The sequence below is a fragment of the Plecotus auritus genome (genome assembly GCF_963455305.1).
Source record: "Plecotus auritus genome assembly, chromosome: 4".
Taxonomy (NCBI): domain Eukaryota; kingdom Metazoa; phylum Chordata; class Mammalia; order Chiroptera; family Vespertilionidae; genus Plecotus; species Plecotus auritus.
This window is the reverse complement of record NC_137775.1, coordinates 151,582,589-151,597,586: the sequence shown is the minus strand read 5'-3', so window position 1 is coordinate 151,597,586 and position 14,998 is coordinate 151,582,589. Positions and strand designations below refer to the sequence as shown.

At 42.0% G+C, this 14,998-nt stretch overlaps 1 protein-coding gene across 1 annotated transcript in view; it reads right to left on the bottom strand.

Annotated features, from left to right (window-relative positions):
* Positions 1 to 1,192: 1,192 nt before the first annotated feature.
* SLC26A5 (solute carrier family 26 member 5) overlaps positions 1,193 to 14,998 on the bottom strand; it is a gene marked incomplete at its 3' end in the record, with an annotated part of 47,005 nt that continues 33,199 nt past the window's right edge. The window contains exons 10-20 of the mRNA XM_080663652.1: positions 11,618 to 11,765; positions 10,350 to 10,463; positions 9,471 to 9,548; positions 8,700 to 8,795; positions 8,348 to 8,454; positions 7,280 to 7,349; positions 4,836 to 4,928; positions 4,132 to 4,239; positions 3,036 to 3,236; positions 2,391 to 2,445; positions 1,193 to 1,380 (exon numbers count right to left, since the gene is read on the bottom strand). Of these exons, the coding sequence (XP_080519778.1) occupies positions 1,193 to 1,380; positions 2,391 to 2,445; positions 3,036 to 3,236; positions 4,132 to 4,239; positions 4,836 to 4,928; positions 7,280 to 7,349; positions 8,348 to 8,454; positions 8,700 to 8,795; positions 9,471 to 9,548; positions 10,350 to 10,463; positions 11,618 to 11,765 (1,258 nt within the window). The remainder of the gene's footprint in view (positions 1,381 to 2,390; positions 2,446 to 3,035; positions 3,237 to 4,131; positions 4,240 to 4,835; positions 4,929 to 7,279; positions 7,350 to 8,347; positions 8,455 to 8,699; positions 8,796 to 9,470; positions 9,549 to 10,349; positions 10,464 to 11,617; positions 11,766 to 14,998) is intronic.

Sequence of the window (14,998 nt, the reverse complement as noted above, 5' to 3'; positions counted from 1 at the left end):
CCATCACTCCAACACACAAGATGGCTGCCCCCATGTGGTCAAAGATGACTGCCCCCATGTGGACACAAGATGGCCACCACAAGATGGCCAGCGGTGAGGGGGGGGGGCAGTTGGGAGGGACCAGGTCTGCAAGGGAGGGCAGTTGTGGGCAATCAGGCTAGCAGGGGAGGGCAGTTAGGGGTGACCAGGCCAACAGAGGAGGGAAGTTGGGGGCGACTGGGCCTGCAGGGAAGAGCAGTTGGGGGGAACTCAGGCCTGCAGGGAGGGCACTTAGGGGTGACCAGGCCTACAGGGGAGGGCAGTTAGGAGCAAACAGGCTGGCAGGGGAGCAGTTAGGCATCAATCAGGCTGGCATGGGAGTGGTTAGGGGGTGATCAGGCTGGCAGGCAGAAGCGGTTAGGGGCAATCAGGAAGGCAGGCAGGCGAGCAGTTGGGAGCCAGCAGTCCTGGATTGTCAGAGGGATGTCTGACTGCCCATTTAGGCCTGACCCTACCGGGATCGGGCCTAAACGGGCAGTCAAACATCCCTCGAGGTGTCCTAGATTGGAGAGGGTGCAGGCTGGGCTGAGGGACACTCCCCCACACACGAATTTTGTGCACCAGGCCTCTAGTAAATATATATTCATAAAGATATGGGAGGATATGCATTAAGTTGTTAGAAATAATTTTTGAGTGGTGGCATATCATGTTTTATTTTTTCATTTTTGCTTTTCTGTTTTTCTGTAATGCACTATATTGCATCTATAAAAATAAAAGCTTATTTCAAAAGAACTAGAAAACCGTGGGTATGCCACCTCTGTTCAGTAACTCTCATTACAGAAAGTCTGTAGGGCAACAAGTACAAAAGCAAGGAACACACTACCTATCTGGTGACAGCATAACTGATTTGTAAGTAAAGTGCTTAAAGAGAAAAATTCTTAAGTGCTTAGCTGACAAAGATAATAGTGAAAATTAACAGAAATGTCACTGCATAATAAATTCAGGTTAAGAGGCCAATTATCTTGGAAATAGCCAATTAAAAGAAAACCACACAAGTAAGATACATCTTGCTATGCGTCATTCACCCTCCAAATCAAGCCTTGACTACTCGTATTTATTCTTAGAAAAAAAAAAAAAATCTCGTGTCTAGTATTTAAAATGTGTAAATTAGTAGTTTTGGAAGAGGCTCATACCCTATCCCAGGCTGAGTTCCTCATGCCTCAGCCTGAGTGGCATTGGGCTCTGCATCCTCCTGGGGCGGAGGAGTCAAGGCTTCTTGTTCAGCAAGCGCCTCTCGAAGCTGGCTCCCTAAGACGGCATCGTGAATGCTGTGGAACAGCAGCTCCTTCAAGGCTGGATTTTCAAAAAAGTAGTTTGAAGTGAGGTCATTTACAACTTGTACTAGAAAAGAAGAAAAGCAAATTAGTGCACACTTGGGCATCAGTCTTGAACATAAAAAACAAACCCACTTTCATATAGTTCCAATATTAAGATGATATAAGTCTCACTCCAGATCCTATCTCCATGACATCACACCCCCAGTCGCAGGTGGCTACTTTCATTATTTTCTAATGCATTTTCCAGTATTTCTTTATGCAAATGTAAGTAAATATATAAACATTTATTCTTATTTCCCCCCTTTTCTCACCCAAAAGAAAGCATATGATATGTTATCCTGAATATTTAAAAAATTTAATCTTCTCACTTAATATTTATGACTACATGGTATTTGATCTCATAGATGTAGCCTAGCTTTTTACTTGGTCCCTTTTGTTTGACAGTTGAGCTTTTCCCCTCTATTGTTTCTACAGACAGTACTGTGACGACTAACCATGTAAGTGTTTCTTACTGAGCATGTGTAGCATATTGCTGGATTTGCTGGGTTAAAAGGCAAATGTGCTTTTTACTTTGAGAGCCTCCACAGAGGCTGTTCCATTTTGCACTCCCACCAGCAAGGTCTGAGAGGGCCTGGTCTTCCAGTTTGCCTACAGAACACATTGTCAAGCAGTTTTCATTTTTGCTATTATGTAGAGTTCATTTTCAAGCAGTGTTTTAACCAAAATTTAATATAAAACAAGACAGCAGGCATTGTATGGAAAAACCTACATGCTTTTATATAAGTAAGTTTATGGCAGCCATTAAATTATTACTAAAAAATATACCAGCCCAGAGCAATGGTTTATTAGCTCCGCTCCACCAACTGCAGCTCAGGAGGCTGCCACAGGAGCCCAGTGACAGGAGTGCCTGTGACTAACTTCAAAGCTAGCTTTAGAGTGATTTTCAGAAGAAGAATTTTCATTTTCACTAAAAACTAAAATTAGGGGAAAATATTCCCAAATGCAGTTACTGAAGAAAAGAGAGAGAAAAAATCAAAATGGTAATATTTCTCCTCATTCTAGAAGTGTACTTACCACTGCATCCTGCTAAATACACATAAATACCGACATCTCCATATTCTTTTACGATCTGTAATAATGTTGAAATAAAGTTTAGTTTCTCTTGACTGTGCCAAATGTAAGTCTCTTTTACCAATATGTATTTCACCGATATAAGATACTCTACTACATTCACTTGAAATACTTTGCTTCAATAATTATGCATTTTTGAGCTAATCATTTAAAAACTGTATATATATTTTTATTTTTATATGGACAGTGATAATTAGGGATACCAAAGAATTCTTGTTAAATTTTATTTAGGTTTAATAAAGGTATAATGGTAATGACTTTGAAAAGAATCTTCTTGTAGAGATATACAGTATACTGAAATATTTATAGGCAAAATAAGAGAAGGGGAAAGTGGGTGTGCGGGACAAGTGAAACAAGATTAACCATAAATTGATAATTGTTGAAGCTGAGTGATACTTATTTGGGGGTTCATTACACTATGCTCTTTATTTTTGAATATTTTTGAAACTTTCCATAATCAAAAGTTTAAAAAAAGCAACAAAAGATGTTTAAGAGTCGAAAAGGGACTCTAAGTTCAACTGTCTGATTTTTACTGATGGCAAAACTGGGCACAGAGAGATTAAATGACTTGTTCACGATGATGCTTACCCCTGACAGAGTTTTTACACCCACAGAATCGATAAAATTGACTTGTGTGAAATCCAGAATGACAGTGTGGACATTGTCCCCTGGGGGCATGAATCTTTGCAGTTCTTCAGGAATTGTGGTCTTGATGACTACAGGGGGAAATTTTACTTCATCATCCTCTTCCTCAGGCTTCGTAGCATCTTCTCCGTCTACTTCTCCATCCTGTGTCAAAAATTAAATCACACCAGAATTCTATGTATTTTGGTCCTGAGAGTTATAAGGAAATATTAGTCCTTAGAGTCTCAAGCTACAGACTATACCAGATCTTTTCTAAAATATTTGCCAAATCCCAGCCTTGTAATGTGACAAAAAAAAAATGTGTGCATAATATTCAATTTTAGCTCAGTTTATTTTCCTTTTTTTTGGCTCAATGAAATCCACTCTCCTTAGTCCATTTTCTCCTAATTTCTAAAATAATCCTATTAACTTCAGCATGATAGACCATAAATTACCATAAGCCTGGACAGTAAAAACCAGCCTTTGAGCTTTTTGACTATAAGCTGAATGAATCTATGGCTAAGTACTAATGATAAAATTTATTAAGGTTCTGTATGATGTTTACTTTTTAAAACAATGTTTTCTGCCCTAGTCGCTTTTGCTCAGTGGATACAGCATCGGCCTGCAGACTGAAGGGTCCTGGGTTCGATTCCAGTCAAGGGCAGGTACTTCTGTTGCAGGCTTGATCCCGGCCCCACTAAGGGGCATGTGGGAGGCAACCAATAAATGTGTCTCACATCAATGTTTCTCTCTCTCCCTTTCACTCTAAAAATTAAAGGAAAAAATATCCTCGGGTGAGGATTAATGAAATAACAAACAACAATGTTTTCCTGAGCCTATATCACTACTTCTTTCAGAAGCATTGTCATAACTGACATTATCATGCATTTTTATTTTTATTTTTTATCATGCATTTTTTAATACATAAAGGATTGTTAGATTATTTCTAAGCTTTCTTATTTTAGGGACTTCATGCTGTGTTAAAATTTCAATCATGAATAAAGGTGGGGCCACTATGAATCAAGAGAGAAGGGAAAATTACACTGAAGAGACCACTCACCGCCTTGATAATGGTTGCGTTGGCCATGTTTGCATTCCCGACTTCTTTAGCATACTTCTTCATGGCCTTTCTTCTTGCTCCCATAATAAGTGCTGGGTTCACTCCCGTCTTTACAGAAGAGCATTATTTGCAAAATCACTTCTTGGCTCCCAGGAACCCACCCAAATACAATTAATCTTTAAATGTCCCAATTTGATGGTTTTCTATGCGAAATTACCACCCCAAACCTTTCTCTACTTTTCCCTCAGATCCCTGAACTGAGTTATTCCCTCATTACAAGAATTTTAGTACGTTTTCTTATTCTTGGTCTTGATTCAAGCCAACCAGAAGCTAAAGTATTAAAGAGAATTTAAAGTAGCATTTTTTCAAACTTAGATTTCTCAGATTCTTATATTTAAGAGACTTTGGGTTGATTGTGAGGATTTCCTATAAACTGGACAGTGTAGGGTCAAGTTCTAATCAAGACCAAAGGAACCCTTATGATCCCAAGAGCAAGAAATCTAAAATTATTTTTTCACCTTTTCTTTAAAAATTTTTAAAAGGTTATATATGTGTGTATACATATATATACTCATACACATATAAACAAAAATGTACACACACATTTTAAAAGTATATAAATAAGTATATATATATATACAAACACACACACATATACAAAAATGTAGAGAGAAACAATGTAAAATTAATTTTTTGTGACTCACCTTTCTTTTTAATGCACTGCTATACAAGTCACTATTTGCATAATAAATTGGGGCATTTATTTGGAATATTTTAATTCCAGGAATTTCTTTCACCTGAGAAATAAAATGTTAGTGAATTTAAAACATGGAAATATTTCAGAATCAAAACTGCAATAGCCTCCCTCTTCTAACCTAAAAATTCATACAGAGGTTGCTAAGGGCCCTCTTAATAGTGTTTAGATAAAATAATGTCTCCCTAATCATGCTCTGGAGGAAGGAGACTGAAAAGAAAGCCTTTAAAAATGCACATTTTGATCAGAGAACGAGGATGACGGCATAGGTAAATGCCAGTACTCGCTGCCTCCACAACCACATCAAAATTACAACTAAAATACAGAACTATCATTCAGAACCACCTGAAATCTGGCTAAATGGAAGTCTTACAACTGCAGAATAAAGATGAAAGTATATAGAGACTGGTAGGAGGGGCAGAGGTGACAAGTGGGCTGGTCCGACACTATGTGTGGCTTTTTTTTTTTTTTTTTCAATTGGGAAGATATTTCTGCTGAAGAGGCCTCCTGTGACAAGCCAGGGGTCCCAGACCCACATTGGACCCACAGCCTAGGGTTTCAGAGCTGGGAAGAGAAGTCCCTATAACTTGGGCTGTAAAAGCAGCAGGATCTGTGACTGAGTGACACTGAGGCTGCTGGAGACCCAGCAGTTCCTCTTAAAGGACAGTGCATGAACTTACGAGGTCTTGCTCCCTGTAAGCTCCAGCACTGGGGCAGCAGCTTGGGGGGATCCAGGAACATATGGGAGAAACTGGATTATCTGGCATTGGAGCAAGAACTCAGGGGTGGCTTTCTCCAAGACAGGGGTGCTTGCTGGGGTCATTGTTCCTATACTGAGACCTCCCCCTGTTGCAGAGATGACTGGCAGCCATATCTGAGTTTCTCATACTGTTTGCTCTGCCCTGGTGATTTCCTGAGATCCCACCCCATCCAATTTGCAGCCCCACCCAAGCTGTTTGCAATGGCTTTTCCATATGAATGGTCTGTCCTGGCTCAGACTTCAGACTTACCTATAATCTCTCAAACAAGCAGCAGCTGACCATCAGACCTGGCACTAGCAGCAGCCTGCCTTGCTTCACAGCTTGGCCTAGCCTGGGCACTTCCAAGCCCCACACAAGTAGCAGCCATCTGCAGATCGCTCTGTGGCTCCTACTGGGTGGCCCCAGGTAGTAGTTGAGTTTGCACCTCCTGGGAGGCCCCAGAGCCAGTGTACCCGATGGACAGCTTCAGACCATACCAGATTGCAACTTTACACATCCTTGAGCAAAACCCTCAAGGGGCAGACTCAGTGAACACTAACGCCTCACCAAAGCAAGTCCTACTCCATAGGGGTGTCTTTTGAACAGCAGCTCTTCCACTGTAGTCACAGCTGGTCCTCACAGCCAATTGGCCTGGAGGTTAATTCCTCCCAGTGATGCCAATAGCAATCAAGGCTCAACTACAAGACTGTGTACACAGCCTACACAGGGGCACACCTAGTGTGCTCAGCTCAGGTGGGCTGAGCCACTGGGCCCTACAGGATACCTACTACACAAGGACACTCTACTAATTCCAGGAGACATGGCAGCTCTACCTAATACATAGAAACAAACACAGGGAGCCCAGCTGGTGTGGCACAGTGGTTGAGCATCAACCTATGAACCAGGAGGTCCCATTTCGATTCCCGGTCAGGGCACAGGCCCAGGTTGTGGGTTTGGACCCCAGTGTGGGGCATGCAGGAGGCAGCTAATAAATGATTCTCTCTCATCATTGATGTTTCTATCTCTTAAAAAAAAAAGCCTTGAACTCTAGAATGCAGTTTGGAAACAAGTAATTCAGCATATAATTCTTCGGAAGGAGGAGAAAACAGTAATCCTAATACAATCTCATTTCCTAATATCTTACAGTGAATCTGAGAATTTCTTCTCCAGCAAAAACAAAACAAACAGAGAAAACTAGTTTTAAAAGATTTTATAAAAGTCTTTGAGATTCCACATATGAACATTCAAAATCAAGGATATTTTAAATCCTGATTTTAACCTATGTTTTACAGTTAATATTTTACCATCAGTTTAAATCATCAGAAAAAAATCATGCACATACAAACCATTCTCTCAGTTTCAGTATTTTGTAAATATATACCTTAGTTCCAACAATATATATTTATCCTCATTTATAAAAGAGACAAAACAAATATTAGGAGGTTGAGCAATTAATGTACGGTATAATGTACAGTGTAAGCTATAAAAGTGAATCCAGAGAGTAAATCAATATTCAGGATTTTCACTTTGACTAGTACACCCCCTTCCTTTTCACGCCCCCTTTTTATCCTAGTGAAAATTAGATTTAGTTAGCCAATCACATTATATCACATCACATGCTTACAACCATTTAAAATGATAGAAAAGGTCCTACCTCCTCATATGCATCTATATCAATATACACATCAGTGTCAGGAAGCTGTCCAAGGATTTTGTAGCTCGGACTGAAGAGAGAGAGAGTGAATGTGTTAAAATACCATTGTGTTGAGACCCAGTATGTAATTGAAACATGAAGTTGTGCACATTTAAATGTCATGTATGGATGGGCTAGTGAATTCAGGAATACTTGATGCTTATATGGTGCCTTTCACATTCCTGGTGCCATTCCAAACCTAACATTCTTCACACACCTCACACCACACACACCCTACACCTCACCCCCAACATACACAATACACACATACAGCAAATATATCTTACATCACACAAATAACACATACAGACACACAGAAACACATACCCCACATATGACACATACCCTTCACATACACATACACAACACCATTACACACACATACCATACAAATACACACCACACCACACACCTACCATACCAACGATCTGGTCAGGACAAAAGACTTGGGCATTTAAAGATGGGGGTAAAAATGAATTGTGCAGAGTTCAAGTCATGCCATACATGACTCAAGTTCTCATTCTACTCAGTAGATAGAACTGTCATCCTACTCTACGTAAGAAGAGGTTTTCTTTTTGTTTCTAGGAGTCTCTGACCGGGGTGTGGGTAGTCAACTGAAGAGGTGGGGAGAAAATAAAAATCTCCAGTTAGCATAGAAGTTTTCTTAAGTTTTGTTTGATAAATTGAAACCCAGTGAGGTAAGGTAAGTTGTCAGGGAGCTTTGAGAGCCAGAATATGTCCCAAAGTCTTTGATATGACATTCCATGGTCTTGGTACTTATGTCCTGGTGCTGCTTAGCATGCAGAGGCAAGTGCTTTGTGAGTTAGAATATACAATACAAACATTAGCTGATTTTCTGGGTGGATTCCCTCAATAAGTATTCAGAGAACACACTGTGTCTGATTCTGGACTCTAGGAATACTGCCTTCAAGGTCAAGATGCCCAGTCTGTAGACAGATACAATCCACTTAAAGTCAACACTGCAATCTCGGGCAGGACACTCACACACATCCTAATCTGTACACTCACCTCTGTGTTCTGTAAATCACAGTCAACAGCGCAATGATGACAGCAGTAATCAAACCATAGTCCAACCCCAGGAACAAGGAGGAAACAAAAGTTGTAAGCCAGATGGTCTGAACAAAACACAGAAAGCTTTATGGAGTATCCTGTTAACAATTTCCTAGAGTTACACACACAAACCTACACACACACACACACACACACACACACACACACACACACACACGGTACCTAACCTTGCCTAACTAGATACTGCATATAACAACTGACTGCACTAAATTACAATTCTCACATTTCTATCAGCACTAATCCCTGTGCTGCTATGATCAATCACCTAACAATCACCTTTGTTACTTACCAGCTCTATTTTGCTGGTTCTCCAGAAAAAGGGGAGATCTGAGAATTGCATAAACATTCCTTTCAGGTTGACGATCACAATGGCCGACAGCACAGCCTGAAACACAGCACATCCATACTTGCCTCTCCTCATGTGTCCTAACAGCCCCGTTTGCTGGCTCCTCACTGTCCTCCTGCTGCCCTCCCACACCCTCTCCCCACTCACTTCCTACGCGGCAGTGATGGTACATTTGGAGCCATGAACACCTGGATTTTCAGGACTTGGTTAGCTAAAATGGGCCTTGGAAAACCAGGCTTATATCCTAGCAGCAAACCTGCATAGTAGTCAAGAGGTTCAGAATTAAACTTGGTACTCAAGGAGTTATTTCACCCATGGCCTTTCTACATTGATTTCCTTTACTCTAACATTGCTCTTCATCTCTACTAGATTAAATATATCAGTAAACAAATGTCTTATGAATGAAGGCCATCTCAGATTTTAAAAGGAAGTATAAGGTGAGAGAAAATCAAGGAGAAAGGGACCTTGGAGACTAGCCAGTGCAAACACCCTCTTTGCAGATAAACTGAGACCCAGAGATGTTGAGATGGCTTTCCCAAGGTCCCAGTTGCTGATAGATTGTGGACCAGGATGTTGGTCCTAGCCTTGGCCCTTTCTCATACCATCCTGCTAGGGTTACAGTAAAAACCCATGAGACATCCGCAAAAATATAAACAAATAAAATAGCAAAATCTGTACACACAGAAAACCTCACACCAAGTCCAAGCTACACACCTGGGGTAATGATTCAAAGAGGAATCCGGTGGCTAATATGACCATCAGAATCATTAACGAGGCCAAACAACCTGCAAGCTGCATGAGAAAAGACACATGGAAGGGGCTTTTAGGAGAGAGTGAGAGGCCAGCATAGGTTGGTCCTAGTCTTTTGATAACCAATGTGAGACGATCAAGAAAAGATGGATTCATATAAGTCACCCAAACCATTACATAAACCTATTAACTCCTTCCCACTTCTCTGAAGTTCTGTTCCTCTTACAGCTTTTAAACAGAAGCTGAAATACCCTGACTGAAATCTGCTTGCCAGGGGTGGGGAAAGGAGATGTCTGGTGCTGATCTGAGACCCATAAGGGCCAGAAGAGGTCAGATAAGACTCTGCTATCCAATGTGGTGGCCACTAGCCATACGCAGCTATTTAAATGAAAAGAATTTAAACTAAAGTAAAAAATTAAGGTCTTGCCTGCACTAGTCACATTGTAGGTGCTCAAGAGCCACAAGTAGCCAGTGGCTGCCATATTAAATGGTGCAAACACTGAATATTTCCATCATTGGTCCAAGTTCTATTGGATAGCTCTGGCATCCTTCCCATACTCAGTCTGAGGCTTTCACGACAACATCCCATGTCTCAACTTTGAGGTTTATGATAGCAAAGAATATCGTATAATTTTTTGATTTAACTGGAGAGTATACCTCTTTCCTATAGATTTAGCTCCTTGGGATTTGCCTCCATCAATCATACTTTTCTCTGATTCACTACACAGCTCACTGGAGCATGGATCTTCAGGCAGAATAGCTTTGGGTTCAGAAAAGAACCAAGGGATTAAAATTAAATTACCACCGAAATCACCAGTCCTGAGAAGCCAGTCATATGCATACCTGTGTCTTCCCTCCAGTGCCCTCCTGAACAAGGCTTCGAGACAAGGAGCATGAAATTGAGAAAGTCTGGAAGAGTGATCCAATGGAATTGCACAGTCCCAGCGCAATGAGCTCCTTTTTCATGTGGAAACAAAGCACACAAGAGATCCGTTATTCTTCAGAAAGAAAGGTGCGACGGCCCACATAATATACATTTTCAGCAGTATGGGCTGTTTCTTCATTGTCTTTTCAGATATAAGAAATGGGTTAGTATGAGCTCAAAATAGGAATTATTACATAATTTAAGGTGGGGGTGGGAAACACTTTGAATATTTAGTGTTGGAGGTAAATGCTACACTCAGCCCTTCTTTCCCAAATACTCTCTAAGGGACAATATTTTTTTAAAAATTTAAGTTCTTTATTGTTGAAAGTATTACACATGTCTCCTCCCCCCGTCCCCACTGACCTCTCCCCGGCCGCTCCCGCCCCCCAGCACATGCCCTCGCCCCCCTACTGCCTGTGTCCATTGACTAGGGATAAAACTTGCTTGCTGTGGTTTAAGGTATATAGGCTTGTGGTGTGTAGTTCTGACATCGTTTGAATGCCTGGCTCTTGTTCATCCAGAGTACATGTCAGTGTCCTCCTGGGGCAGTGAGTCCTGCTCTTAGGGCTCCTCTGGTCTTCCTGGTTGGATTACTGTGCTTCATGTGAATGTGGATCATCTCGTCTCCTCTTACAAACAGAGCATGTTGGAACAGACACCGTCATGCCAAAATTACAGCTTATGGCATTCAGATTAAATACCTTATCTGTAGCTATGTTATAAAAGAAGGTGACAAAAAACACATTGTGGGGTTTGAGTGATGAATCATGACCAAAGAGAAGGTTTCCTGAGGAGTACAAATGGTTCTGGAAAAACATTTTATTCCCAATCTGTGACCTTTAAAAAGTGATCACATCTATTGAAAGACAACTGTAACTGAAAAAAATAAAAAATAAAAACAGTGATAACATCAATAGCAGTATGGCAAACTGTAAACCTCAGATTGGAGATTTCACCTTTCTAGCTGGACCTCTGCCCATGGGGTGAGGTAGGACTGTATCTCAGTATTCTAATGCTCTGATTTACAATAATTATGAAAAAAATGTAATGTTCAATAAATTCATGCTTTAAATACATCCACCATCAAACTACACGTTTTTTGATCAAGATAGAGGATTTAAGTTTACTTGCCTTTCATAGCAGAGTATGATGATTATATCACTAAGGAACATCTGTACAAAATTACCTGATTGCCATCGACCTGGTAGCCATGTTTATTTGCCAAGGTCTTGGCCATCGAGATGGTCACTGAAAACCCAACAATGGCTATGGCGATGGCATCCACGTACACGAGGTGGAAGAGGCTGGTGTCCGGATTGGCTGGAGGTAGTAGCCTGAAAGATCAAGATGACTTTAACCCACGTGCTGTGACCGCCTGGAAACAAACAAGCAACGACAGGGGCGCACTTCAGAGGGGCATTATTTACAAAGGAGGTGATCAATGCGTGGGTACTTGTTTGCTCTCTTTGGCAGAAAGGAGGGCCCTTCTGGACACACAGAGGTTCTTTCCAGGCCCCAGCCCCAGGGCACCAGCTTTCTCCCTGAATGGGTTACCAGCAGAGATCAAATGCCGTTTTCTTTAGAAAAGGAGTAACCGCACACCTCATGGCACCTGCATGGCAGGTGTAAGTAAGACCCAGAACAGGAAGAAGAGACATTCGAACCAAAGTCTGAGGGCAGCAAGGGTATCGGACAAGGGTCATCTTGGAGGAGAATTACTGTCCGAGCAACAGTAGGTACTCACTGCTCTCCCTTGTTATGTCACATAACTGCTTCTTCCCAGGATCCCTTGGGGTGAGTTTCTAACATCAGAAAGGAGCTGCAGCAAATTATACTTCTTGGGTCTCACCTGGGAGTCTGAAGGGGCCAATAATGTGACTGCTGAAGCCCCACAGTGGGCAACCTAATTTCTGTGGCCCGTTTTATAGGTTGGAAACTCCTTAAAGGAAAAGAATAGGAATCCCCTAGAATAGTTTGGGGGAAGGAGCAATATAGGTTTTCAAAGGCACCTGCTCCCATTTGAGACACTGGGCTAGATAACAACAACCACCACCACCAATTAATTGATGCATAATATTATTCTTACAGTAACAATCATTAGGTGTTTCCTCTGTGCCAGGTTCTGTGCTTATTTATCTCCAGTAGCCCTGTAAGCGAGGCCCCATCATAACGGCCATTTTATAGATGAAAAAATTGAGGCACAATGAGGCTAAGCAACTTGTCCCAGGTCAAACAGCTCATCAACTCTCACAACAAAAACCATGAAGAATCCACCGCCCTGTGCCTATTTCTCTTACTGTGTCATATCACAGCGACAAAGGGGATGTCTCAAGTTCTGGGGTAAAAGAAAGGGAGGCGAGAGAGGAGAGAAATCTAACATAAAAGCCTAGATTATGTGCTTCATGCTTGACATATGTCATCTCATGTGTCCTCACAATAATTATACTAGATAGGTACCACTATTATCCCAATTTATAGGTGGAAAAAATAGATGCTTGCAGATGTCAAGTAATTTGCCCAAGATGGAGCGGGTAGTCAAACTCAAGGGGTCCGACTATAAAACTTACTGTCCGTCCCTTGCACTTTGCTACAGAAGCGTTAACCAAGAGGGGCGGCCTGGGAGCGGCTTTGGTCTGAGGAACAAGAGTACGAGAAAAGGGTTGATTTTGGAATGAAGGAAGGAAAGTAAACCAAGAAACAGAATGTACTGCCACAGCTTGGATCGTTAATAGTCAACCGTCGCTTTCTGGACCCTGTATTGTGTATGTACTTATGTGCGTGTGTGTAGATGAGAGTGATATGCATGTGTGTAAATAACTGTGATTGCTTTCAACTAGGACCCAAAATTCCTCCCATCCTTGTATGTGCTGCTCTCCCATCCAGAAGTGGAATCTGTTTCTCCTCTGGATAAATCTTGTGATTTGCTTTGACCAACAGAATGTGGTGACAGTGATGTTGTGTGAGTGCTTCAAGCGGCTTCTGCTTTTCTGTCCTGACTCAAGCCACCACGCAGAGACACCATGTGGAGAGAAGAGGCCAGCCACCCCTCAGCAGTCCCAGCCCTCTGGCTGAGGTGTCACACTTGTGAGTGAAGTCCTCTTGGATCCTCCAGCCCCAGTCACCTGTCAGACACCTACAGCTGCACGAGAGACCCCAAGTGAGAGCAGCAAAAGAACCACCAGCTGAGCCTTACCTGGACTGATGAGGTGTGCACAAAGAAACGGATGCTGCTTTAAGCACTGATCAGACTCACAGATAACTGAAACGGTATGATTACACAGAGACAGATAGGTGGGTAGGCAGGCATTACTGGTTTCCTGCTTGGTTTTGGGCAAAATTCCAGGAAGATAAACTTTCTGAGTAGCCAAGTTTTAGAAAGGTAAAATGTTATTTAGAAAAGAAAAACTTGGACAGAGGGAAAGCAGGTTTGGGTACAAGGTGACCAGGAGAGTACATGGGTGGCATGTGAATTTTTAAAAGAAGTCTAAGTGTGAGAATTCACATTTGTTCCAGTTATTTGTGATTAGTTATTCAGTAGGGTTATCTCTTGGATCCAGTCAAAGACTAATGTTTACCACTTGACTAATTATGTTAGTGACTCAGGTGTGAGGTAATGGAAAGTGCACACCACTGGGTATCGGAAGGCTGAGCGCTGGGTCCAGGCTGGGACTCACCAGGAGTCACCAAACCTCATTCATGTCTCTCAAATGTCACCTTCTCGGACACTCTCCCTAAAACAGCAACCCCGGCCCGCCTGCCCCTTTCCTGGCTTCCCCTTTCTTCATAGCACTTCTCACTGTGTGGCTATTGCCGTCTCCCCCAGGAGAATGCGAGCTCCCTGAAAACAAAGGCATTTATGCTCACACGTTTGCTTGAACTGCTGTGCCCCTGCCATATAACAGGCACTCAGTAAGCACATGCTGAATGAATGAACTTGCTTATCTGTAAAGTGGGAATAATGTACGTCACAAGTGTTATTGTGAGCAGCAACTGAGATGGTGGGTAGTAAAGTATTTTAAAAATATTTTTATTGATTTCAGAGAGGGAGGGAGGGAGATGGAAAAATCAATGATGAGACAGAATGACTGATTGGCTGCCTTCTGCATGCCCCACACGGGATCAAGCCCACAACCCAGGCATGTTCCCTGACCGAGAATTGAACCTTGACCTCCTGGTTCATAGGTCGACGCTCAAACACTGAGCCACCCTGGCCGGGCTGGGCTAAAGTATTTTATAAATTACAAGTCCAAATAGAAAATCAAGCATTATTACTGTGTTATACTTGAGTTCATGCTTCCTCCTTCAACACTTGCTCTGTCAAGTGAACTTTGTCTTAAAGAGCAACTCCTGCTCCCTGTGATTCCCACAAGGTTCATAGATGGGGCTGGAAGCAAGGTCTGATGGGACATGCCAGGTTCTGTCAACCTCCAACATCGGGGCAAATGTCTGACTCGGTTTTTTGGAAAGAGAAGAGGGTGGTAAGTGAGATAGTATAAGAGACAGAGACACAGAGAGACACAGAGACCACCAGACAGTGTCAGAGAGGAACAGAGCTAGACCAGGAGAG